Here is a 22,271-nt window from a genome sequence, read left to right as displayed (position 1 = left end):
GTGGGTCTCACTGGGTTAAAATCAAGGTGGCACCAGGGCTGTGTTCCTTCTCTAAGGAAGAATCTGCTCTCTTGCCTTCTCTAGCTCTACAGGCCACTTGCACTCATTGGCATATGGCTTCTTCCTCCATCTTCAAAGCTAGAACTGTCGCATCTTTAAATCTCTCAGACCTTTGCTTGTGTCCTCACACGTCTGTCTCTTACTCTGACCCTCCTGCCTCCCTCCCATGAGGACCCTTCGTGATTATACTGGGCCTACTCAGATAATCCAGGGTAATCTTCCTATCCTTAATTACATCTGCACATCCCTTTTGCTTATTTACACGTTCTGGGGATTAGGATGTGGACATCTTTTGTGGGGGCATTGTTTTGCCTGCTGCAAGATGGTACTCACAACATGATTTTTCCAAATAATGTTTTTCCTGTTTGCATTTTGGAGTTCAGGCTAGTTGTGGTTTGTTTTTTTGGTTTGTTTTTTAATTCATTTTATCTATAGTACTCATTCTGCATGTGTTTCTTTAGATCTCTAAGGAAACTGTTAAAAAAGATCAAGATAATATTTTAAAACTTAATGCAAAAAATATGTTGAAAAAAATCAAAATCTTAAAGTCAGGATCAGTAACAGTGCTTTACTGGTCCATATTGGAGCCTGAAGCAAAAGAAGACTTAGTCATATGTATGCTAGTATTTAAATTTTGATATTTTGTTCATCATGGATTTTTGTGTCAAATTTGACCTTTAAAAATATCACCTTTTTTTTTCAAATATCTTTATTGAGATGAATTTACATACCATGCAATTCACCCATTTTAAAGTATGCAATTCAGTGGTCTTTAGTATATTCACAGTAGTACAGCTATCACCATAGTCAATTTTAGAATATTTTCATCACATTGAAAAGAAACCCTTTAGCTGTTACCTCCTTATCACCCCCACCCCCCAACCCCTCCTTGTTCTGGACATCTCATATGACTGGAATTACATAACATGTGGTCTTTTGTGACTGGCTTCTTTCACTTAATACTTTCAATGTTTATCCAAGTTGTAGCATGTATCAGTACTTCATTCCTTTTTGTGATCAGTAATATTCCATTCTTTGGAGATCCCACATTTTGTTTATCCATTTGTCAATTGATGGACATTTAAGTTGCTGCCACTGTTTTTCACATTTGCTGCATCAGTTTACATTCCCACCAACAGTGCACAAATGTTCCCTTTCCTCCCCATCCTCCCCAACACTTGTTATTTCTTGTCTTTTTGATAAGAGCTGGTGTGAAGGTGATATTGTAGCTTTGACGTGCATTTCCCTGATGATGAGTGATCTTTTCATGTGTCTGTTGGCGATCTGTATGTCTTCTTTGGCCAAATGTCTATTCAGATCCTCTGCCCATTTTGTTATTGGGTTATTTGTTTTTTTAATGTTGAGTTGTATGAATTCTTTGTGTATTTTGGATATTAACCCCTTATCAGATATATTTTTTGCAAATATTTTATTCTATTAAGTAGGCGGCCTTTTTGTTTTGTTGATAGTTTCCTTTGCTATGCAGACTTTTTAGTTTGATATAGTTCCTTTGTTTACTTTAGCTTTTGTTTCCCTTTCCTGAGGAGACATATCCAAAAAAACATTGCTAAGACCAGTGTCAAAGAGTCCACTGCATATGTTTTCTTCTAAGAGTTTTATGGTTTTAGGTCTTACATTTAAGTTTTTAACCCATTTTGAGTATACTGTTGTATATGGTGTGAAAGTAATCCAGCTTGATTCTTTTTCATGTAGCTGTCCACTTTTCCCAACACCATTTATTGAAGAGACTATTCTTTCTCATTGTATATTCTTGGCTCCTTTGTTGTAGATCATTTGACCATATATGCATGGGTTTGTTTCTGGGCTCTCTATTCTGTTCTGTCGATCTATATGTCTGTTTTTTATGCCAGTGTTAACACTGTCTTGACTACTGTAGCTTCGTAATATAGTTTGAGATCAGGGCATATGATGCCTCTGTGGCTTTGTTCTTTCTCAAGATTGTTTTGGCTATTCAGTATCTTCTGTGGTTCTATAGAGCTTTTAGGATTATTTTTTCTAGTTTTTTGAAAAATGTCATAATTTTGAAATGGATTGCATTAAATCTGTAGATTGCTTTGGGTAGTATGGTCATTTTAACAATATCAATTTTTCTAATCCATAAGCACATAATAGCTTTCTTTTTATTTATGTCTTCGATTTTTTTTTTAATTAATTAATTTTATTTATTTTTTATTTTTGGCTGTGTTGGGTCTTCGTTGCTGCACGCAGGCTTTCTCTAGTTGTGACGAGCGTGGGCTACTCTTCCTTGCGGCGCGCGGGCTTCTCATTGCGGTGGCCTCTCCTGTTGTGGAGCATGGGTTCTAGGTGCGCGGGCTTCAGTAGTTGTGGCTCGCGGGCTCAGTAGTTTTGGCTTGCGGGCTCTAGAGCACAGGCTCAGTAGTTGTGGCACACGGGCTTAGTTGCTCTGCGGCATGTGGGATCTTCCCGGACCAGGGCTCGAACCCATGTCCCCTGCATTGGCAGGCGGATTCTTAACCACTGCACCATGAGGGAAGCCCTGTCTTCGATTTTTTTTATCAGTGTCTTACAGTTTTCAGTGTACTCTCCTTGTTGGTTAAATTTATTCCTAGATTCTTTTATTCTTTTTGAGGCAATTATAAATGGGATTGTTTTCTTAATTTCTTTTCATAGTTCATTGTTACTGTAAAGAAGTGCAACAGATTTTTGTATATTGATTTGTATCCTGCAACTTTACTGAATTCATTGATTAGTTCTATCAGTTTTCTGGTGGAGTCTTTAGGGTTTTCTCTATATATTATGTCATCTGCAAATAAAGACCATGTTACATCTTCCTTTCTGATTTGGATGCCTTTTATTTCTTTTTCTTGCCTAATTGCTAAGCCTTCCAATACTGTGTTGTATGAAAGTGGTGAGAGTGGACATTCTTGTCTTGTTGCTGATCTTAGAGGAAAAGCTTACAGCTTTGCACTATCGAGTGTGATGTTGGCTGTGGGCTTGTCATATGGCCTTTATTATGTTGAGATACATTCTCTCTTTGCCCAGTTTGTTAAGAGTTTTTGTCATGAATCAAAGTTGAATTACTTTTTTTTTTTGCATCTATTGAGATGATCATGTGATTTTTAGCTTTCATTTTGTTAATATGGTATATCACATTGATTGATTTGTGGATGTTGAACTATCCTTGCATCCCTGGAATAAATCCCATTTGACCATGGTGTATGATTCTTTTAATGTATTGCTGAATTTGGTTTGTTAATAATTTGTCGAGGATTTTTGCATCTATGTTCATCAAGGATATTGGCCTATAATTTTCTTTTCTTGTGTCCGTGTCTGGTTTTGGTATCAGGGTAATGCCAGCTTCATGAAATGAGTTTGGAAGTGCTCCCTCCTCTTCAAGTTTTTGGCACTCTTTGAGAAGGACTGGTCTTAATTCTTCTTTAAATGTTTGGTGGAATTCACCAGTAAAGCCATCTGGTCCTGAACTTTTCTATGTTGGGCGGTTTTTGATTACTGATTCCATCTCTTCACAGTAATCAGTCTATTTAGATTTTCTATTTCTTCATGATTCAATCTTAGTAGCTTGTATGTTTCTAGGAACTTATCCATTTCTTACAGATTGTCCAATTTCTCAGCATACAGTTCTTAGTTTTTATGATCCTCTGTATTTGTGTGGTATCAATTGTAATGTCTCCTCTTTCCTTTATAGTTTTATTTCTTTCCATCCTCTTTTTTTTCTTGGTAAGTCTAGCTAAAGGTATGTCTATTTGTTTATCTTTTGTAAAAAACAGGTCTTAATTTTATTGACCTTTCTATTGTCTTTTTAGTCTCTATTTCATTTATTTCTGCTCTGATTTTTGTTATTTTTTTTTTCTTCTAATAATTTTGGGCTTAGTTTCTTTTTTCTAGTTCCTTGGGGTGTAAAGTTGTTATTTGAGATATTTCTTTTTTTTTAATATAGGCATTTATTGCTGTAAGCTTCCCTCTTAGGACTGCTTTGCTGTATTCTGTAAGTTTTGGTATGTTATATCAATATTTCCATTTTCATTTGTCTCAAGATATTTTTTGAATTCTTCTTTGACTCATTGGTTGTTTAGCAACATGATGTTTGATCTCCACATGTTTGTGAAATTTTCAGTTTTCTTCTCATACTTCTCATACTCATACTCATTTCTACTTTCATACCATTGTGGTTGGAAAAGATGTTTGGTATGATTTCAATCTTCTTAAATTTATTAGGACTTACTTTGTGGCTTAACATATGATCTGTACTGGAGATTGTTCATGTGCACTTGAGAAGAATGTGTACTCTGCTCCTGTTGGATGGAATGTTCTGTAAATGTTCAGTCCATTTGGCCTAACGTGTAGTTTAAGCCCAATATTTCCTTATTGATTTTCTATCTGGATGATCTATCCATTTTGAAAGTGAGACATTGAAGTTCCCTACTATTATTGTGTTGATATCTTATTTCTTCCTTAAGGTCTGTTAATATTTAGGTACTCTGATGTTGGGTGCGTAAATATTTACAAATGGTAAATCCTCTTGTTGGATTAACTCTATTATCATTATACAATATAATGACTTTCTTCGTATCTTATTATAGTTTTTGGCTAAAAGTCTATTTTCTCTGATTATAAATATAGCTACCTCTGCTTTCATTTGGTTTCCATTTGCCTGGAATATCTTTTTCCATCCTTTTTTTTTGTTCAGTCTGCGTGTGTCCTAAAAGCTGAAGTGAGTCTCTTGTAGACAGCATATAGTTCAGTTTTTGTTTTTGTTTTTCCCATCCATTTAACCACTCTATCTTTTGGTTGAAGAATTGAGTCCATTTACATTTAAAGTAAATACTGATAGGTAGGGACTTATTATTGCTATTTTGTTCTTTGTTTTCTGACTGTTTTGTCATTCCTTTTTTCCTTCTCCCACTCTCTTCCTTTGTGGTTTGATGATTTTCTGTTAGCGGTATGCTTAGATTACTTAAAAAAATTTTTTTTTGTATATCTAGTTTACCTTTTTGCTTGATGGGTTACCATGAGGCTTATGTAAAATATCTTATACCAGTCTCTTTTAAGCTGATAACTTCAAGTACATGCTAAAGTTACACATTTTTGCTCTCCCCCACATTTTATGTTTTTGATGTCACGCTTTATGTCTTTTTCTCTAGTGTACTCGTTAACAAATTATTGTAGTTATATTTTTAATACTCTGTGCATTTTAATTTCTTTAATAATATTTTTACTATGGTTTTGAGGTTTTTTTAGTGGTTGCTCTAGGGTTTACCGCATACATTACTCAGAATCAGCTTCAGATTTACGGTAGCTTAATTCCAATGGTATATAGTAAGGTTAGTGCTATGTAGCCCTATTCTTTCTCTCTTTTTGTGACATTATGGCTATACATATTAGATTTATTGATGCTAAAATCCAACAATGCGTTGTTATAGAAGTTATTTCCTTAGTGTAATACAGGTTTGTTCCCACCCACCTTCTTTGTACTGTCATTGGTCTTATGTATTACAAGTCCAGCAATACAGTATGTACATATTACTTTATGCAACTGTTACATAAATCAGTTAAATTAAGAACGGAGAAAATATGCATTTATACTGTCTTTCATAATTACACAGTTATGTTTACTGGTGCTTATTGTTTTTTCATGTGGATTCACTGAGGTCACGTGCTTTCAGCCTGAAGAACTTCCTTTAGCAGTTCTTGTATGGTGGGTCTACTTGGCAAATTCTTTCCTTTTCTTGGTTATCTAGAAAAGTTTTCATTTCTTTTTTGTTAATTATTTTTGAAAGATAGCTTTGTTGGATATAGGATTCTTAGTTGATAGTTTTTCTTTGAGCACTTAGAATATGTTATCCCACTGCTTTCTTCCTCCATTGTTTCCATTGAGGAGTCAGCTGTTAATCTTACTGGGTTACTCATAGGTGGTGAGTCAAATTTCTATTTCTATATATATTCTCTATTTGATATGATATTGTCATCATGCCTTTATTTTTTTAACCATGTTTACAAATGGCCACTTTGAAGTCTTTTCCTGAGAAATCTAATATCTGGTTGCTCTCACAGGCAGTTTCTGTTGCCTGCTTTTTTCCTGGTTATGGGTCATACTTTCCAGTTTCTTTGCATGCCTTTTAATTTATTGTTGGAAACTGGACATTTTAGAGTAATTGTTTAGTGACTAGCTGGATTATTTTAGTGAATACTGTTTCCTCACTCGCAGTTTTAAATCTCTGGTGTTGCATCCTCAGAGATGTGCAATTTGGGACATGCTTACAGTCACCTGGGATGACAGTGGTATTAGTAGGGCTCTTTTTTTCTCTTTCTCTGACCACAATCAGCTGTTAAAACTCCACTGATGGCTGTGTTATTTTCAGCAATGCCCTATGGCATAAATTGCTCAACAAGTCAGTCTAATCAAATTCTGGCTCCTTTGAAGGCATAATTTCTGAGGTCTGTGTTTGCTTTGTTCTGACCTCAGGATGGCTCCTCCCAGCTGTATTATTACCTGGTTATCTCCTGCAAACTAGCTGGCCTACAGTTTATCCTGTATTTTGAATCTTCTTCTAAGTGCCTTCCACCAGTTTCCAGTGTTAGTGAAAGTGCCTTAGCCTGAACGTCCCCAAGCTTGGTTACAAATGAAGTTGGTTTCTTTGGGGAAAAATTAGAAGCTATCTACTTTACTGCCTGCTTTTTCCCCAAGCAAAATCTCTGAGCCGGGGCTCTGGAGTTTGGGGTAGGGGGTGGGGAGAGAGTGACGGCAGGTTTCTTTCTGAGTGACATCCCAGTTCTAGAAGCTGAGCTCTCAGTGTGCAGTGGGGATTTGATAGCAGTCTGAGGTGCTCCTGGCTTGCCTCTCTTGGCATGGAACCACTGTCACACAGATGGGGGCAAGGGTGATCAGGGCCCCAGTATTGTCAGTGTGCTGTGCCCAAAGAAGAGCCTTCTTACTGTGATTGAGTGCTGGGCAGAAGATGGGAGCCCCCACTTGCAACTACATTTGCCTGGAACTTACCTTCAGCAGCAGGTAGCTGGAGGCAGAATGAGAAATGCTGACATCAGGCTCTTCCTGGGAAGACACCCTGCCCCTGGAAGCTGGAGGGAAAGAGGACCCTTTGTCTTTGGCTGCAGCAGCCTGGAGTAGCGTCTTTCTGACTGAGCTGTGAAGTTGAAAGTGAGGAGTGGTCTTGGTTCAGATACCAGATACTTTTGCTTCTCTTACCAAATTTTTGTAGATCTTCTTGGATAGATGTTTCTTTATTCACTCTTTGTCTTTAGGACCATTTCCAGGGGCTTTGAATAGTTGTTTTTAAATACTTTTAACCAGTTTCACTGGAGAGTGGGTCAGCAGAGCTTTTCATTTTCATACCAGAAGCCCTCATCTGGCTTAGTTTTTATCTCTTCTAATAATTGGTCAGACCTCTCCATATTCCCCCATTCACATTCCAGAAGAACCCAGGATGCTTTACTTGTCTATTACCACAGTCTCTGTTAGGCCATTTGGCTCTTTCATCTCACTGGGCCTCCTGCCTGTGTGTGTGGGTCCTGTCCGTGGCCTCCTCTGCACGGAGGGCAGCCCAGTGCTTCCCTAAACAGGTGACTCTGAGAAGCCAGCTGTTGGCATTTGCAGGCAGGCCTGTATATTGCAGGACATTTAGTATCTTGGTTCCCAAACAGTAAATAAAATGGTAGTAACATATCCTCTCCAGTCATGGCCAGCCAAAAATGGTCCCTCGCATTCACAAATGCCCCCTTAGGGGAGAACCCAGAGCTACCCTTAGGCTGAGAACACTGAAATGGACAAACGAGGTGTAGAAAGCATAAGAAAGGAAACAAGAAGTATCCAACAATATTAAAAACTAGTGATTAAAATGTAAGTAGAACATTTGTAAGAATGGCAATGTGTCCATTAAAATTGTTTTCAAAGAATATTTTGTGACATGGGAGAATTCAGTGTGTGACGGCCATTAAATTAATTGTGATTCTAGATCCTTGTTTACTTTTTTAAAGTAAATTCACACAAGGAAAAGATTGGGAAGAAATTGCTTGTAAAAATTGGAAATGATGGTGATCTTTGGGTTGTTATTAAAGGTAATTTTAATTTTCTTTATACTTCCTGTGTTGGCACATTAATATTTAAAATCAAAGGGAGAATAGTTAGAATAACTGTCCCATCATTTTATATGGTTACCTATTTTTACTAGCATGCGTCAAATAATTTTAAATATATTTAAAATTACAGAAAGGGTACATATGAAGGGCCACGGGAGGACGGGAGGGTGGGCTGAGTGGACTCTGAGGAACGAGTCTGACATTATTGCCAGATGCCGAAGCTGGTTAGGGGTGCTGGCGATGATTCTAGCTGGAGAGCTGCAGGTTCAAAGGCCTAGGATTGAGAAGGACTTGTTACATTTCAAGAATGAGTATTGTGACTGGAAAGTGGGATAGTTTAATGGAAGATGATACTGAAGAATTAAGTTTGGGTTAGATGGTGTAATAGCAAATCTCTCTTGGGTGATGATGATAAAATTTTGTATTTGCATAGCTCTTTAGAGTGAAAGGCAGTGTGATGGCCAAAGTGTAGTTTCATATATTGGCTTTGCCACTTAATAACCATAATGACTGTCAGGTCCTAGAAAAATTATTTCATCTCTGAGCCTCAGCTCCACCATCTTGACAGTGGGTTAAAATAATTATTATGAGGGCTAAATAAAACTTATGTAACAGCTCTGAAAACTGTAATAGCAGTTATGTTATGTAGGGGAGGCAAAATTTTACCCCTACCCATCTTAGGTTGGAATTCTTTAACAAAAAGACATTAACAAGTGAAAAAAAACCAGGTTTATTAACATGTGCAACATACATCACACAGGAAAAAACTCAACAGAGAGTAACTCAAAGCAGTAGCTTAGAATTCTAGTTTATATAGCATCTTCAACAGAGAGTAATAATTTTGTGGAGAAAGGACAGGACAAAGGAAAGCAGTTCTAGGCTTCCAAGGATGACAGACTGCGAAGGTAAATATATGGGAAGAAACTAATGTAGTAAAGTTTGTTTGCTGATTCCTCTGCTGGTGTCTTTGGGCTAATGACAGTCCTGTCTCCAGTAATGGGAATATCCTGCCTTTTGAAGGAAAAGGGGGGAAGGTAGAGAGAGCTACTCTTGTGTTTACTGCTTATTAATTGCCTTCAGATCAAAATTTTTATGTCAGAGGCGTATTTTGAGGGGACATAATCTGGTTTCCTTTAATTATTTTACAATTAGCCTTTACAGTAATTAGGCAGATTATTTCTTAGGGGGCTAGTCAAGAGTTAATCTTTATGAGGTTGAGGCCCACTGTTTTAAAGCAAAAGAGACTTACCTTATGAAATGAAATTTAAAAATAATATTCTTAAGTTTAGGCCTGGTTTGTTAAAGAAATCTATATATAAGCAATTGCAGCAATAAGTTGATGACATATTTAAATTATTTGTTTCTAGGTTATTAACATCTTTTGGGCTAGGTTTCTAAAAGGGATATGAATATCAGGGGAGTTTTCAAGTATATTTATTCTGTGTAGAGCACTTTGAGAACTCAGAATCTTCACACAACGTTGACGGTAGGGCAGATAGGGAAAAGGGGAAAGATTTTTTTAAAAATGTTTTTGAATAGTCATTACTGAAAACACATTTTTTAATAAAGCAATTTGAGCGTGAATGTGACCTAGTTACAACTAGTTGCCAGTTCTAATTTTTGTTGTTTACTCTTGGGGACTTCACTGGTGGTCCAATGGTTAAGACTCCACATTTCCAAGGCAGAGGGCATTGGTTTGATCCCTGTTCTGAGAACTAAGATCCCACATGCTGCAAGGTGCGGCCAAAAAATAAATAAAAAATTCTCTTGAACAGTGTGAAATTAGTTGTGGATTGTGGTCAGCTGGTTTTTATTCCACAGAAATACATTGAAGGTAATAAGCATTTAACAATACAGCTTGTAGATTTCATCTGCATAGAAAAGTAGTGTTCCCTTCCTGAGGGTCTCACAGGAAAAAAGTAGTGTGTGGGACAATCGAGAAAGAGATTGTTTGGAAATGGCGCATAGCTTCTCCTTGTTTTCTGACTGTAGGCAAAGCCTAGTGGGCACAAGCATCCATCTGTCATTGAAGTTGGTGACAGCCCCATTAGCGCCAACCTTACTCTGAATTGAGTAAAGATGGCAGTCTGCGGTCATTTGGATCTTTCCACAGAGACGTGATAGTATAAGTAAAGTATTCCTATGGGGAGTACATCAGAGCCCGTAGAAGATTCTTGTTGGCTTTTGCCGTCCCTTGTTTACCCTATTTCTTACCAGTTCTTTTGATTCCATCTACACTTCTTTTTTGTGTGTTAGGTTTCAGCCTTTGTCTTTGAGTCTACCAAATTGAGGAGAAGAACATTGTTTTGCTTTGGTTCTTTTTTGTTAAGCATTGTCTTGTGGGTTTGTTTTATTTCAGTGAATTTAATTTGAGTATCTTCTGTATACTGAAGGTAAAAGATAGTTTTTTGATCTTAAGGTCATTTATTCAATCATGTTATGAAGATAAATGTGTAAAAAATCACCTTTCAGTGAGGTAGAGATACAGGATGCTGTGGGGACATGTAAGAAGGAATGACTGACCAGCTCAGCCTTCATAGATGATGTATTTGAGCTGAGTCTTGAAGGGTGAATGTTTTGTAATTAATAAGGTATTTTTGTTATAAATGATTAACAACATGTATTGAATGCTCACAGGCACATGCTAACTGCGTTACATGCATTTGGTCCTCTGAACGGCCCTCTAACTTATAGATACTATTTCTGACTCTGTCATATTGAGGAATTGAGGTTTTGAGAAGTTAAGAAAATTTCCCTGGATTACACAGTAGAAGGTGGTTGCGAGCTAGGCTTTGGACCCCAGGTCTTACCGACACTAAAGGCCACGTTGTGAACTGTCACATTATATTGCAGAGTCCATTCTACCTAGAGAGAAGGATGGAAGAGGCTTCAGGAAGGGGGTATTTTTGCCTAGTGTTGAGGTATGAAAAGGACTAGGTGAGGTAAAAGCATGGAGGTAACAGTGAAGTTAGTAGTTCCATGTGTCTGCAGTAAAATTATAATGTGCGGTTAGAATCACTTGGATTAGATGTCAAAATGCAGATTCTTTGACCTCTTCCCCAGACTTACTGTATTAATATCTGGAGGTGAGAAGCACAAGAATCTGTGTGTTTTCCTCCAAAGCTCCCCAAGTTATTCTTATGCAAAAGTTTGGGAACTGCTGCTGCAGCACATAGGGTTGATGGTGGTGAGAGGGCAGAAATGAGTCTGGAGAGGTAGGCAGGAGTTTGCTTCATCATTATAAACTTTTTTTAAAAAATTAATTAATTATTTATTTATTTTTGGCTGCATTGGGTTTTCGTTGCCGCACGCGGGCTTTCTCTAGTTGTGGCGATCAGGGGCTACCCTTCGTTGTGGTGCGCGGGCTCTAGGCACGCAGGCTTCAGTAGTTATGGCACATGGGCTCAGTGGTTGTGGCTTGTGGGCTCTAGAGCGCAGGCTTAGTAGTTGTGACGCATGGGCTTAGTTGCTCTGCGGCATGTGGGATCTTCCCGGACCAGGGATGGAACCCGTGGCCCCTGCATTGGCAGGTGGATTCTTAACCACTGCACCCCCGGGGAAGTCCCCATTATAAACTCTTAGACTTTGTGTAGACATTTTCTTTTTCTAGTACTCATCAGGAGTGCTTCTGTTTTTGACTGATTCTAATAAGATCAACCAGCTTTTGACAAAGGACACTGGTATACATCTTCATTTTGTTATGTGTGTTTGTGCTTGCTGTAAAGCTGGAGTTTCTCAGAGTCAAAGCCTTGCAGCGTTCCAGGACCTACCCTGGATTAACAGCATTGTGTAGTAAAAACTGGATTTCCCAGATTCTTCCTTATGCTTTTAAGATGATATGTATTGACAAACTCCAAGACGAGGATTTCAAATATATCTTCTGGAACTAAGGTCCAGTAAAACGTGGTTTTGAAAATGCTCCTATAGATATTTCTTCATGGAATTTACTGTGTGACTTGGTGTTGAATGTTTTACCAATTTATGATGGAAGGTTAGAATGCAAGTTCAACAGTTTTGAGTTTCTTTTACTGGGAACAGGTGTCCTGAGTTGTTTGGTTCTTTACAAGGACTCCTATTTGACATTCTTATACTACTTTGTAATTTACAAATTGATGTTTGCTTTACAACAGTTTTATTATTTATTTTGTAATTTTAAAATGTTAATTATCTCTGTGCATGTATATTGTGGTACTGGTCATAAAGAGTGTGTTACCATTTGATTGCTGAGATAAACCACCAGATCATTCATTATGGGGAACCAGAAGTTATTTATAACTACAATGTAAATGATCATAAGAGGGAAGTGTGAGGCATTATAGACATTTCTAAAGCCTCTGAGGACACTTAGAGTGCTCAATTTCTCTGACAGTTAAAATTAGGGATTTTTTAAAATATTATTAAGAAATAGCATTTAAATGGCAGCTTCTACTATTGATTTGTTGTACCCATATTTGACTTTTTAAAAACTGTATTTTGGATTTTTTTTAAGTTTGCAATTTAGACTAATTGCTGAAACCAGTCTAAAATATTTGAATATTGTTTTGATAACTTTTAAGGTTACTTCTTTTTTTTTAAATTAATTATTTTTTTTATTTATGGCTGTGTTGGGTCTTCGTTTCTGTGCGAGGGCTTTCTCTAGTTGCGGCAAGCGGGGGCCACTCTTCATCGCGGTGCGCGCGCCGTGCCTCTCACTATCGCGGCCTCTCTTGTTGCGGAGCACAGGCCCAGACGCGCAGGCTCAGTAATTGTGGCTCACGGGCCCAGTTGCTCCGCGGCATGTGGGATCCTCCCAGACCAGGGCTTGAACTCGTGTACCCTGCATTGGCAGGCAGACTCTCAACCACTGCGCCACCAGGGAAGCCCAAGGTTAATTCTTTTCCCAAATCCTATGATGTCTTTACCTAACTGCCTTCTTTAACTTGAGTCTGTCGACCAGTACTTTCTTACTGCAGTGATTTCCCACATTTTCCCCACTGTGCCACACGTAATGGATAGATACTCAGGATTTTATGAAACTCCTCAAAAATTGATGGGAATTCATAAGTTTCACAGTCATTAATTACATGTAATGTCCTTGTAATGGTTGCTTGTTTGGAATGCATACACCATGTGTTGGGAAGTCCAGGGTAGAGTGTAACAGATAAGTTTTGGGAAGACTACTCAGGTCATGGTATCTCTCCTTTCTTCGGGAGTGGCTCCCAGTGCTGTGCCCCTGCTCTGGCATTGAGTCACAGAGTAACGACATCCTCTGTTGCCATGGCCAGTTAGATCATGTCTCCTGGGAATTTAAAATTTAGATCCTGGACACTGAAATTTAGCAAGGTGAGAGCTGAGTCATGTTATTGATAGTGCTCTAGTGAAAGGTCCTTGAGTTTCCTTTTCTAAGCTCTCTGAGCTGCCTTGGTTCCTACCCTTCTTGAGCCTTTAGCCATTTATTCCACTTTGGTTCTGGAAAGATTGTTCTTTTTTTCTGGAGCTAGCCTGAGATGATTTCTGTTGTTTGCAGCTGAAATAAATTGAGTCACACACGAACATGTTATTAGAGTTATGTCATGTGTATGCCATGGAAAGCATTCCAAAAGCCAGTTAACAATTTCCCCTTCTGCCTCCTGCTTTAGTTGCCTCTGCTGGTACCTGTATGTTTCATCTTCTGCCCTCAGTAATGTAGTTAACTTCTTAATTCAGTCATCACAAACTAATTCTGAATACCTGTTGTCTACACACCTTTTATAGCTTAGTCTCATATAGATTACTTCCTGTAGGCTTTCAAAATGTCACGCATACCTTCATAACAGTGCACGTTATACTGTATTGTTATGGTATATTTGGCTGGCTCATTAGACAACATTTCCTTAAGGTCAGGCACTGAGACGTGGTCAGCTTTGATTCCTAGCACCTTACACGTGGTAGACATTAAACAAATACTTGTTCAGTTAATTATTCCTCACTTTAAATTATTCTCATTTAACTCTTTTTATTAAATGAGAAAATTAAGTAAGTAATTACTTTCTTCCACAGTAAGTAAGTAGGTAGGTAAGTAAGTAATTACTTAATTAGTAAGAATTTACTGTAATTTTGTATGTACCAGACACCATTCTGTGCTCTGAAGCACAGAGTGTGCCTTCTCAGTGAAGAAAACAGACCAAAAAATGCCTGCCTTCTTAGGGCTTACATTCTGGATAGTTAATTTCTTCATCTATATTCTTTTAAAATATAAAAGAATTAAATTATGAAGTATGGCCAAGAGTAAACTTCTAGCAGTATATAGAGTACTATATCTTGTACTGTATCAAAAGGTTCTATGTTATTTCTCCTGTCCTAATTTAATAGATAAATGCCAGTTTCATTGGGGTAGTAGGATGTATGACTGACAAGGAATCCAGTGCTATGCTGTGAGTGTCCCGTGATAGTAAAAGAAAAATGTCTTTGGGAAATTTGGAAAGTTTATTATTTTAGAAAGTTTCCTGAATATGTTATACTTGAATGAATATGTATAGCAGTTACTGTATCTTTGGAACTCTGTGCTATCAAGATGGCAATGAAATATGGAGGGGAAAAACCCTCAAACATATTTTATAAGCTTATTTTATAAGTTTTTGTACTCTTTCTGAAGTTGTAGACACAGCATACTTAATCTTTTTTAAATGAGCCCGAAGCAAATTAAAGTGTGGGTTTTGTGAAAACATTTTAATGCCTTTTATCTTGTCACTGTATTCTCTTACTGCTTAATTATTTCATTGTGTGATATCGTGGGCATATACTTTATTAAAGGCTCTTTGTTCCTTGAAAATTGATCTGTGGTAAGTTCAGGAAATGTCCGTCATATATTCTAAAGAAAAATATTTGGCTCAGTAAACTTTTAAGGGGGAAAACTCAAACACAGAAGTACTTTACTTTTTAAGCCAGAATATTAATTACCATGTTACTGGAAGTTCAGATACTATTATAGAAGGGAAAAAATTCTCCACATTCTAGTTATTAGTATTTTGGTATGTTTAGTTTTATATATTTTTCTCTGCATTTAAAAAACATAGCTATAATATGCTTAGATCAAATTTGTACCCTAGAGTTTTCAGATTCCTTCATGTAACATTATTTGTTAGTATAGCTGGATTAGTCAGTGTTTTCCCTAAAACTTTAAATTTTTTGCCAGGGTTACTAGATATATGTCCAAGACTGCTCTAAGCCTCAGTTCTCTAATCATGAAAAATACTCTCGTGAGGAGTAAACTAGCAGGAGAGACCCTAACATGGTATTTGGCTCTGTTAGTCGCTCCTCTCCTTATACGTTCAGATTCACTTGGGAGAATGTGCCCTAAGTGTATTTTGGCTCTTTAAATAGAGTAAAGTTTTATAGTTCTCTTCCTTAAAATAACTTTAACATTATAAAACCCAAGAATGTTCCTTTTTTAAAAGAACTTGGGTACATGTTTGCTTGTATGTACTTAAAGAATATATTTAGGAGCTAGAATTATATGAGAAAGTTAAGGTTTATTTTTTGTTGTTGTTTAATCTAGCTTTTCAAAGTATAAGGTACCGTAGAGTAATCTGGGGGTATATGCTTTACAGATTCATGAAGGCAGGTTATCGTTCCTCATTTTGGGATCTAAACCACGTTAGCCATTTCACAGATGAATGGCCTTTTTAAAAGTGGGATGTTTCTATATACGTATAGGATGAGAATTCTACATTTAAGCATGCGTATTCCTTTTTTTTTTTTAAAGTTGAAAATTTTTAACATTTTTACTACCAAAACTTTTTTTGCACTTTTCTAATTTTTTCTCCCTTGATTTTTCAGAATGAACCTAGTGATCGAGAAGATGGCCTCAACAAAAGACATCATGTGACAGACTCTGAGAATGATGACCCCTCAAATCTTAATGCCAGTGACTCTGAAAGTGAGGAGCTTCAAAGGCAAAAAGACAGTGACTCTGAATCGGAAGAGCACGCGGAGCCTCCTGCGAGTGATTCCGAAAACGAGGGCGTCAGTCACCATGGGAGCGACTCTGAGAATGAGGGGACCAGGAAGTTACCTGTGAGTGACTCTGAAAATGAGCAGCTGCTTAATGGGCACGTGAGTGACTCAGAAAATGAAGACGTTAGGAAGCCTCCTGCCAGTGATTCAGAGGTTGAAGAGCTCCCCAAAAGTCCTGCCAGTTACTCGGAAGCAGAGGATGCGCTAAAACCTCAAGTCAGCGACTCTGAGAGTGAGGAGCCCCCAAGACACCAAGCCAGTGACTCTGAAAACGAGGAGCTTCCCAAACCTCGCATTAGTGACTCGGAAAGCGAGGAGCTTCCCAAGCCTCGGATCAGTGACTCAGAAAGTGAGGGGCCTCAGAGGACTCAGGCCAGTGACTCGGAAACTGAGGAGCTTCCCAAACCCCGGATCAGTGACTCAGAAAGCGAGGACCCGCCAAGGCACCAAGCCAGTGACTCGGAAACTGAGGAGCTTCCCAAACCCCGTGTCAGTGACTCAGAAAGCGAGGATCCCCCAAGGCACCAAGCCAGTGACTCGGAAACTGAGGAGCTTCCCAAACCCCAAGTCAGTGACTCTGAGAGCGAGGAGCCTCAGAAGGGACCTGCCAGCGACTCCGAAGCTGAGGGTGCCTCCAGACACAAACCAAAGCCGGGCTCTGAGGAGGACAGCGACGGGGAGAGCAAGAGAGAGGACACAGAAGTGCAGAGCGACCCCTTTCGTGCAGATGCCCATGCAGACAGGAAGCGGTTCAGCAGTTCTGACAGCGAGGAGGGAGAACCAGAAAGGCCCAAGATTGGCAGTGACGAGGATGAAGAAAAAGAGGGGGCGGAGGAGAAGGTAGCGAAGCGAAAAGCTGCCGTGCTTTCTGATAGTGACGATGAAGAGAAAGCATGTAAGGAATTATTTTGGGCTGTTTCTCCTTAGCTCTACTTTTATTTATTTATTTATTTGGCTGCGTCGGGTCTTAGTTGAGGCACACGGGCTCCAGAGCACGCGGGCTCAGTAGTTGCGGCACGCAGACTTAGTTTCCCCATGGCATGTGGGATCTTAGTTCCCTGATCAGGGATCGACCCTGTGTCCCCTGCATTGGAAGGCAGATTCTCCACCACTGAACCACCAGGGAAGTCCCTCCATAGCTTTACTTGTCGTCTAAGCTTATAACTATGAAGCATTGTTTCTTTTCCTGGAATGTTAGGTCTGTATTCTCTCATTCAACTTGGTGTTCTAAAATATCACCAGGACACTGGTTTTCATTGGCAAGTGTTTCGGTTTTTTGTTTTGTTTTGTTTTTTGTGGTTTTTTTGGCTGCACCATGTGGCTTATGGAATCTTAGTTCCCCCACCAGGGATTGAACTCATGAGCTTGGCAGTGAAAGCCCGGAGTCCTAACCACTGGACCGCCAGGGATTTCCCTCATTGGCAAGTCTTAATATTAAATTTCCTTTGAGTTGTTCTAGCAGCATTTGTTAAGTTCTGACTGCCTCAAAATGATAAACTGGACTGCATTGTAATGGCAATATGAAAGATTTATATGAAAATGAGAATTTTTTAAAAGATTTTTTATTAATTTATTTTCGGCTGCGTCAGGTCTTAGTTGCGGCGCGTGGGATCTTTCGTTGCAGCTCGCAGGCTCTTCGTTGTCCGCGGGCTTCTCTCTAGTTGTGGCTTGCAGATTTTCTCTCTCTAGTTGTGACACACAGGCTCCAGGGCGTGTGGGCTCTGTAGTTGTGCACGCGGGCCTCAGAGTGCATGGGCTCTGTAGTTTGCAGCATGCGGGCTCTAGTTGAGGCTCGTGAGCTCAGTAGTTGTGGCATGAGGGCTTAGTCGCCCCAGAGCATGTGGGATCTTAGTTTCCTGACTAGGGATCAAACCCACTTCCCCTGCATTGTAAGGCAGATTCTTTACCACTGGACCACCAGGGAAGTCCTTTTTTTTTTTTTTTTTTTTTTTTTTTTTACTGGAAAGGGTAATGTTTCAAAAGAATACTTTTACATGAAAACCCAACTTTATCCAGAGTTAACTGTGGTCTCTTTGACAGCTAATGCACTACATCCCATCTAGACAATGACTGAGCTCCCATGGGTACCTGTCTTCATTTGTTAAACATTGTTGAATGCCAAATTCAAGGAAGTTTGTGAGGGACTCTATTTAGAGACTCCATGTTTCCACAAAGTATTCCAATCTTTACTACTTGATTACTTTTTTATGAAACATCTTTTTGGGAAAAGACATTTCTTTGTAACCCGACAGTTGTTAAAGGAGAAGGGAAAAGAGCACCACATGTGCAGTTTCCTAAGGTAGATGAGAAATTCCAGATTGAGCAGTGATGGATGACTGAGGAACATGGGGATTCCACAAAAGAATGTCCAAGCCTTTAGAGTTCTGCTAATATTAGGCAGCATAGAAGGGGTTCTACTCTTATTTTCTCTGTTTCCCAAAAAGAAAGGCAGCTATTGATGCCCACTTTTATGTTGATGAAAATCTTCATCTTTTGGCCACTTTTTTCTATATAGCAGATAATTGTAAGATGACTCTGAATCTTTTAGCTATTTATTTATTTTTTATTCTAAACTGTGTATCATGAGGCCTTTGGATTTTGCCACGTACTGACATTTTAGAGCACCTGTTGTACTTAGTAATACAGTGACTGTGATGGAGTAAGATTAATGATGATTTTTTTTTTTCAACAGCAGCAAAGAAGAGTCGTGTTGTCTCTGATGCAGATGACTCTGACAGTGATGTTATATCAGACAAATCAGGCAAAAGAGAGAAGACGATAGCATCTGACAGTGAAGAAGAAGCAGGGAAAGAATTGTCTGATAAGAAAAATGAAGAGAAGGACCTGTTTGGGAGTGATAGTGAGTCAGGGAATGAAGAAGAGTAAGTGACAGTGTAACCTGAACTTCCCAGGGTTCATACAAGGTGGTAGAGAGAGGGGTTTGTCTTTCAGGGTTTTTAAACTCTTATTAAAATTCTGTGTTGAGGTGTAATACAGTATACCCTGCTTAATTTCATGACCTTGGGGGATTCAGGATTTTAGGTCCTGAACTATTGCTGCATGCTACAACATGGTTGAACCTCAAAAATATTATCTTAAGTGAAAGGAGTAAAGAGGACATGTTATCTGATTCCACTTATGTGAGGTTCAAGAACAGGCAAAACTAATATGTGGTGGTGGAAATCAGAGTGGTGGTTGCCTCTGGGATGTTGATAGGGGGGACTGACTAGAAAGGGCCACAAGGGAACTTTCTGGGGAGATGGAATTGTTCTATTAGGATAATGGTTACATGAATATGTGCTTTTGTCAAAACCCATTGAAATGGACACTTGAGATCTGCATGTTTTACTGTTATTAAATTATACCCTATTAGAAAAATATTTTATGATTCCTATGCAAGTGAGAAGAAAGCAAATGAAAGTTTTTTGTATTCTAGAAATCTTATTGCAGACATATTTGGAGAATCTGGTGATGAGGAGGAGGAAGAATTTACCGTAAGTATAAGATGGAAAGATTTCCTCTTTGATTATGCTTTTTTTTGTTTTTATGGCAGTGGTTGTCTAGTAGGAGATTCCAATAAGTAGAAATAAATAGCTATGATGTATCCAGTAGAAAAATCTAGAACAAAGGTATTCAGAAAGTGAAATAAAAGGGTCTACAAAGACATAAAAGGAAAATAACAGGCAAAATTGAATTAAGGGGAGGAAGGAACACATTAAGAGACAGTGAAACACGCTTTATAATGCTAAAGAGAAAGATTCACAGTAGTTACGGAACTTCTGATTATAGCAATGGCACATGAGATAATTTGGACCAGCCCTTCTGCTAAGGACAACTACAAAAGCTAGACAAAATGTTTAAAAAATCTGCTCATCATCATAAGAACTAGATAACAAAGAAATACTAAGCCAAAACCCAGCAAAAGATAGAAACCTAAAGAGGTAAGCTCAGCATTTAGAACTGCTTTTTCTGGGATGTTCATCTACTCAAGCTGAGAGGCTAAATTTATTTTTGATTGCCTCAAGGCTTAAGAGATAAAACTGGGAGGTTGGGACCTGCTGAGGTTAGGGGACCCTGAAAACCCCATGCTCTGGATTGAGACTGCTAGGATTAAGGGTGAACTGGAAGTTAAAATAGCCTTTGCTCAGATTTTAGGCCACCTTTGAGTCATCTAGCAACATAGAGAACCTCAGTCTCAGAAGTTTGATTGCAGTGATTCTTAAACCATTGTCTGGCTCTCAGGCACCTGACATATGCAAACAGAAATCCTTTCAGGACAAAAGTAACATCATCACAGACCTCAAATTATTTCTGTAGTTTTTCAAATACACAGTACACACTTATCTGTAACATTTAAAAAGAAACAATAGTAACAGCAGATAGCAGAAATAGACCTAGGGGCTCTAGATACAGGAATTTTAGATATTGCCTTAAAAAATATATATGTTTAGCAAGGTAAAGGATCGAAAAGTTTCTTAGAGCAAACAGTTTTTTTAAAATACCTGAAAAAGAACCAAGTAGAAATTCTGGAACTGTGAAAATACAGTAACTGAAATTAAAAACTTGGTGGATGAGTTTAACAACAGATTAGACGTATTTGAAAAGAAAATGAGTGAACTGGAAGGTAAGTTAGAAGGAACTATGTAGAGGGACTTCCCCGGTGGCACCGTGGTTAAGACTCCGCACTCCCAATGCAGGGGGCCCAGTTTCAATCCCTGGTCAGGGAACTAGATCCCACGTGCATGCCACAACTAAGGAGCCCGCCTGCTGCAACTAAATAAATAAATAAATAAATAGAAGGAACGAAGGAGCCCGCCTGCCGCAACTAAGACCTGCCACAACTAACTAACTAACTAAATAAATAAATAGAAGGAACTATGTAGAATGAAGCATTGATATTAGTGTGGAAAATGTAAAAAATAAAACATAAATTATGCATGAGAAGGTTTAACAGAGTGACTTGGAATCCCAGAAGGAGAGGGGGGAAAATGTATATGTATATATATCAGAAACAATATTTAAAGAAATGATTCATAAAGCCATAGAGTCTAGAAGTTCTACAAATTACAAGCAGGATAAAAACAAAGCAATCCACACTTAAATATTGGGCTGGCCAAAAAGTTCGTTCGGGCTTTTCTGTAACCTTTTTTTTTTTTTTTTAAATTAATCCGTTATTTACTTCTGGTTGCACTGGGTCCCCGCTGCCGTGCACGGGCCCTCTCCCGTTGCAGCGAGTGGGGACCACTCTTCGCAGAGGCGTGGGGCCTCTCACTGCAGTGGCCTCTCCCGCCGCGGAGCACGGGCTCCAGGCGCACGGGCCCCAGCAGCTGCGGCACACAGGCCCAGCAGTTGTGGCCCGCAGGCTCCAGAGCGCAGGCTCAATAGCTGTGGCTCCCAGGCCCAGCTGCCCCGCGGCACATGGGATCTTCCCGGACCAGTGCCCGTACCCGTGTCCCCTGCACTGGCAGGCGGGCTCCCAACCACTGTGCCACCACGGAAGCCCATAACTTTTTTTTTTAATTAATTAATTTATTTGGCTGCTCCGGGTCTTAGTGGCGGCACGTGGGATCTTTAGTTGTGGCATGCAGGATATTTAGTTGCGGCACGCAGACTCTCAGTTGAGGCATGCATGTGGGATCTAGTTGCCTGACCAGGGATCAAACCCGGGCCCCCTGCATTGGGAGCGCGGAGTCTCAACCACTGTACCACCAGGGAAGTCCCTTTCTGTAACATCTTACGGAAAAACCTGAATGAACTTTTTGGCCAACCCAGTACACCACAAGAAAATTGCAAGAAACCGAAGAAAACAGGAAAGTCTTAAAAGCAGCCAAAGGGGAAAGGATATTACATTCAGAGAGGCAACTGTTATTTTAACAGCTAACTTCTCAACAGAAGTAATAGAATCCAATAACTGCAAACTTAAAGTTCTTTTATATTCAGTAAAAATTCTTTTCAGGAATGAAGATTCCCTGCTATTTCATCTTACCAAAATGCCAACTGAAGGAAATACTAAAGGCAGAAAGAAAATCTCAGGTGGAAGGTCAAGGATGCAGGAAGGGAAAAAGAGCAACAAAAGCATGTGGCTAGGTCTAAATGTGTAATGACCATCCAAAACAAAGTCACGTCTGGTGTGGTTTAAA

General features: G+C 39.0%; 1 protein-coding gene across 8 annotated transcripts in view; it reads left to right on the top strand.

Annotated features, from left to right (window-relative positions):
• Positions 1-22,271, top strand: part of IWS1 (interacts with SUPT6H, CTD assembly factor 1) — a 63,491-nt gene that overhangs the window by 5,189 nt on the left and 36,031 nt on the right. For 6 of the 8 annotated variants that reach the window (XR_014245949.1, XM_082396633.1, XM_082396628.1 and 3 more), the window contains exons 3-5: positions 15,955-17,026; positions 18,824-19,013; positions 19,568-19,625. Coding sequence is in view for 7 of the 8 variants with exons in the window: in XM_082396633.1 (XP_082252759.1) it covers positions 15,955-17,026; positions 18,824-19,013; positions 19,568-19,625 (1,320 nt within the window). In the remaining variant the exon portion in view is untranslated. The remainder of the gene's footprint in view (positions 1-15,954; positions 17,027-18,823; positions 19,014-19,567; positions 19,626-22,271) is intronic. The other 2 variants (XM_082396632.1, XM_082396630.1) reach the window with 1 other exon arrangement.

This window comes from Balaenoptera borealis (genome assembly GCF_965194805.1).
Source record: "Balaenoptera borealis genome assembly, chromosome: 6".
NCBI lineage: Eukaryota > Metazoa > Chordata > Mammalia > Artiodactyla > Balaenopteridae > Balaenoptera > Balaenoptera borealis.
Note: the sequence above shows the minus strand (reverse complement) of the source record. Positions and strands in the feature narration are given on the sequence as shown.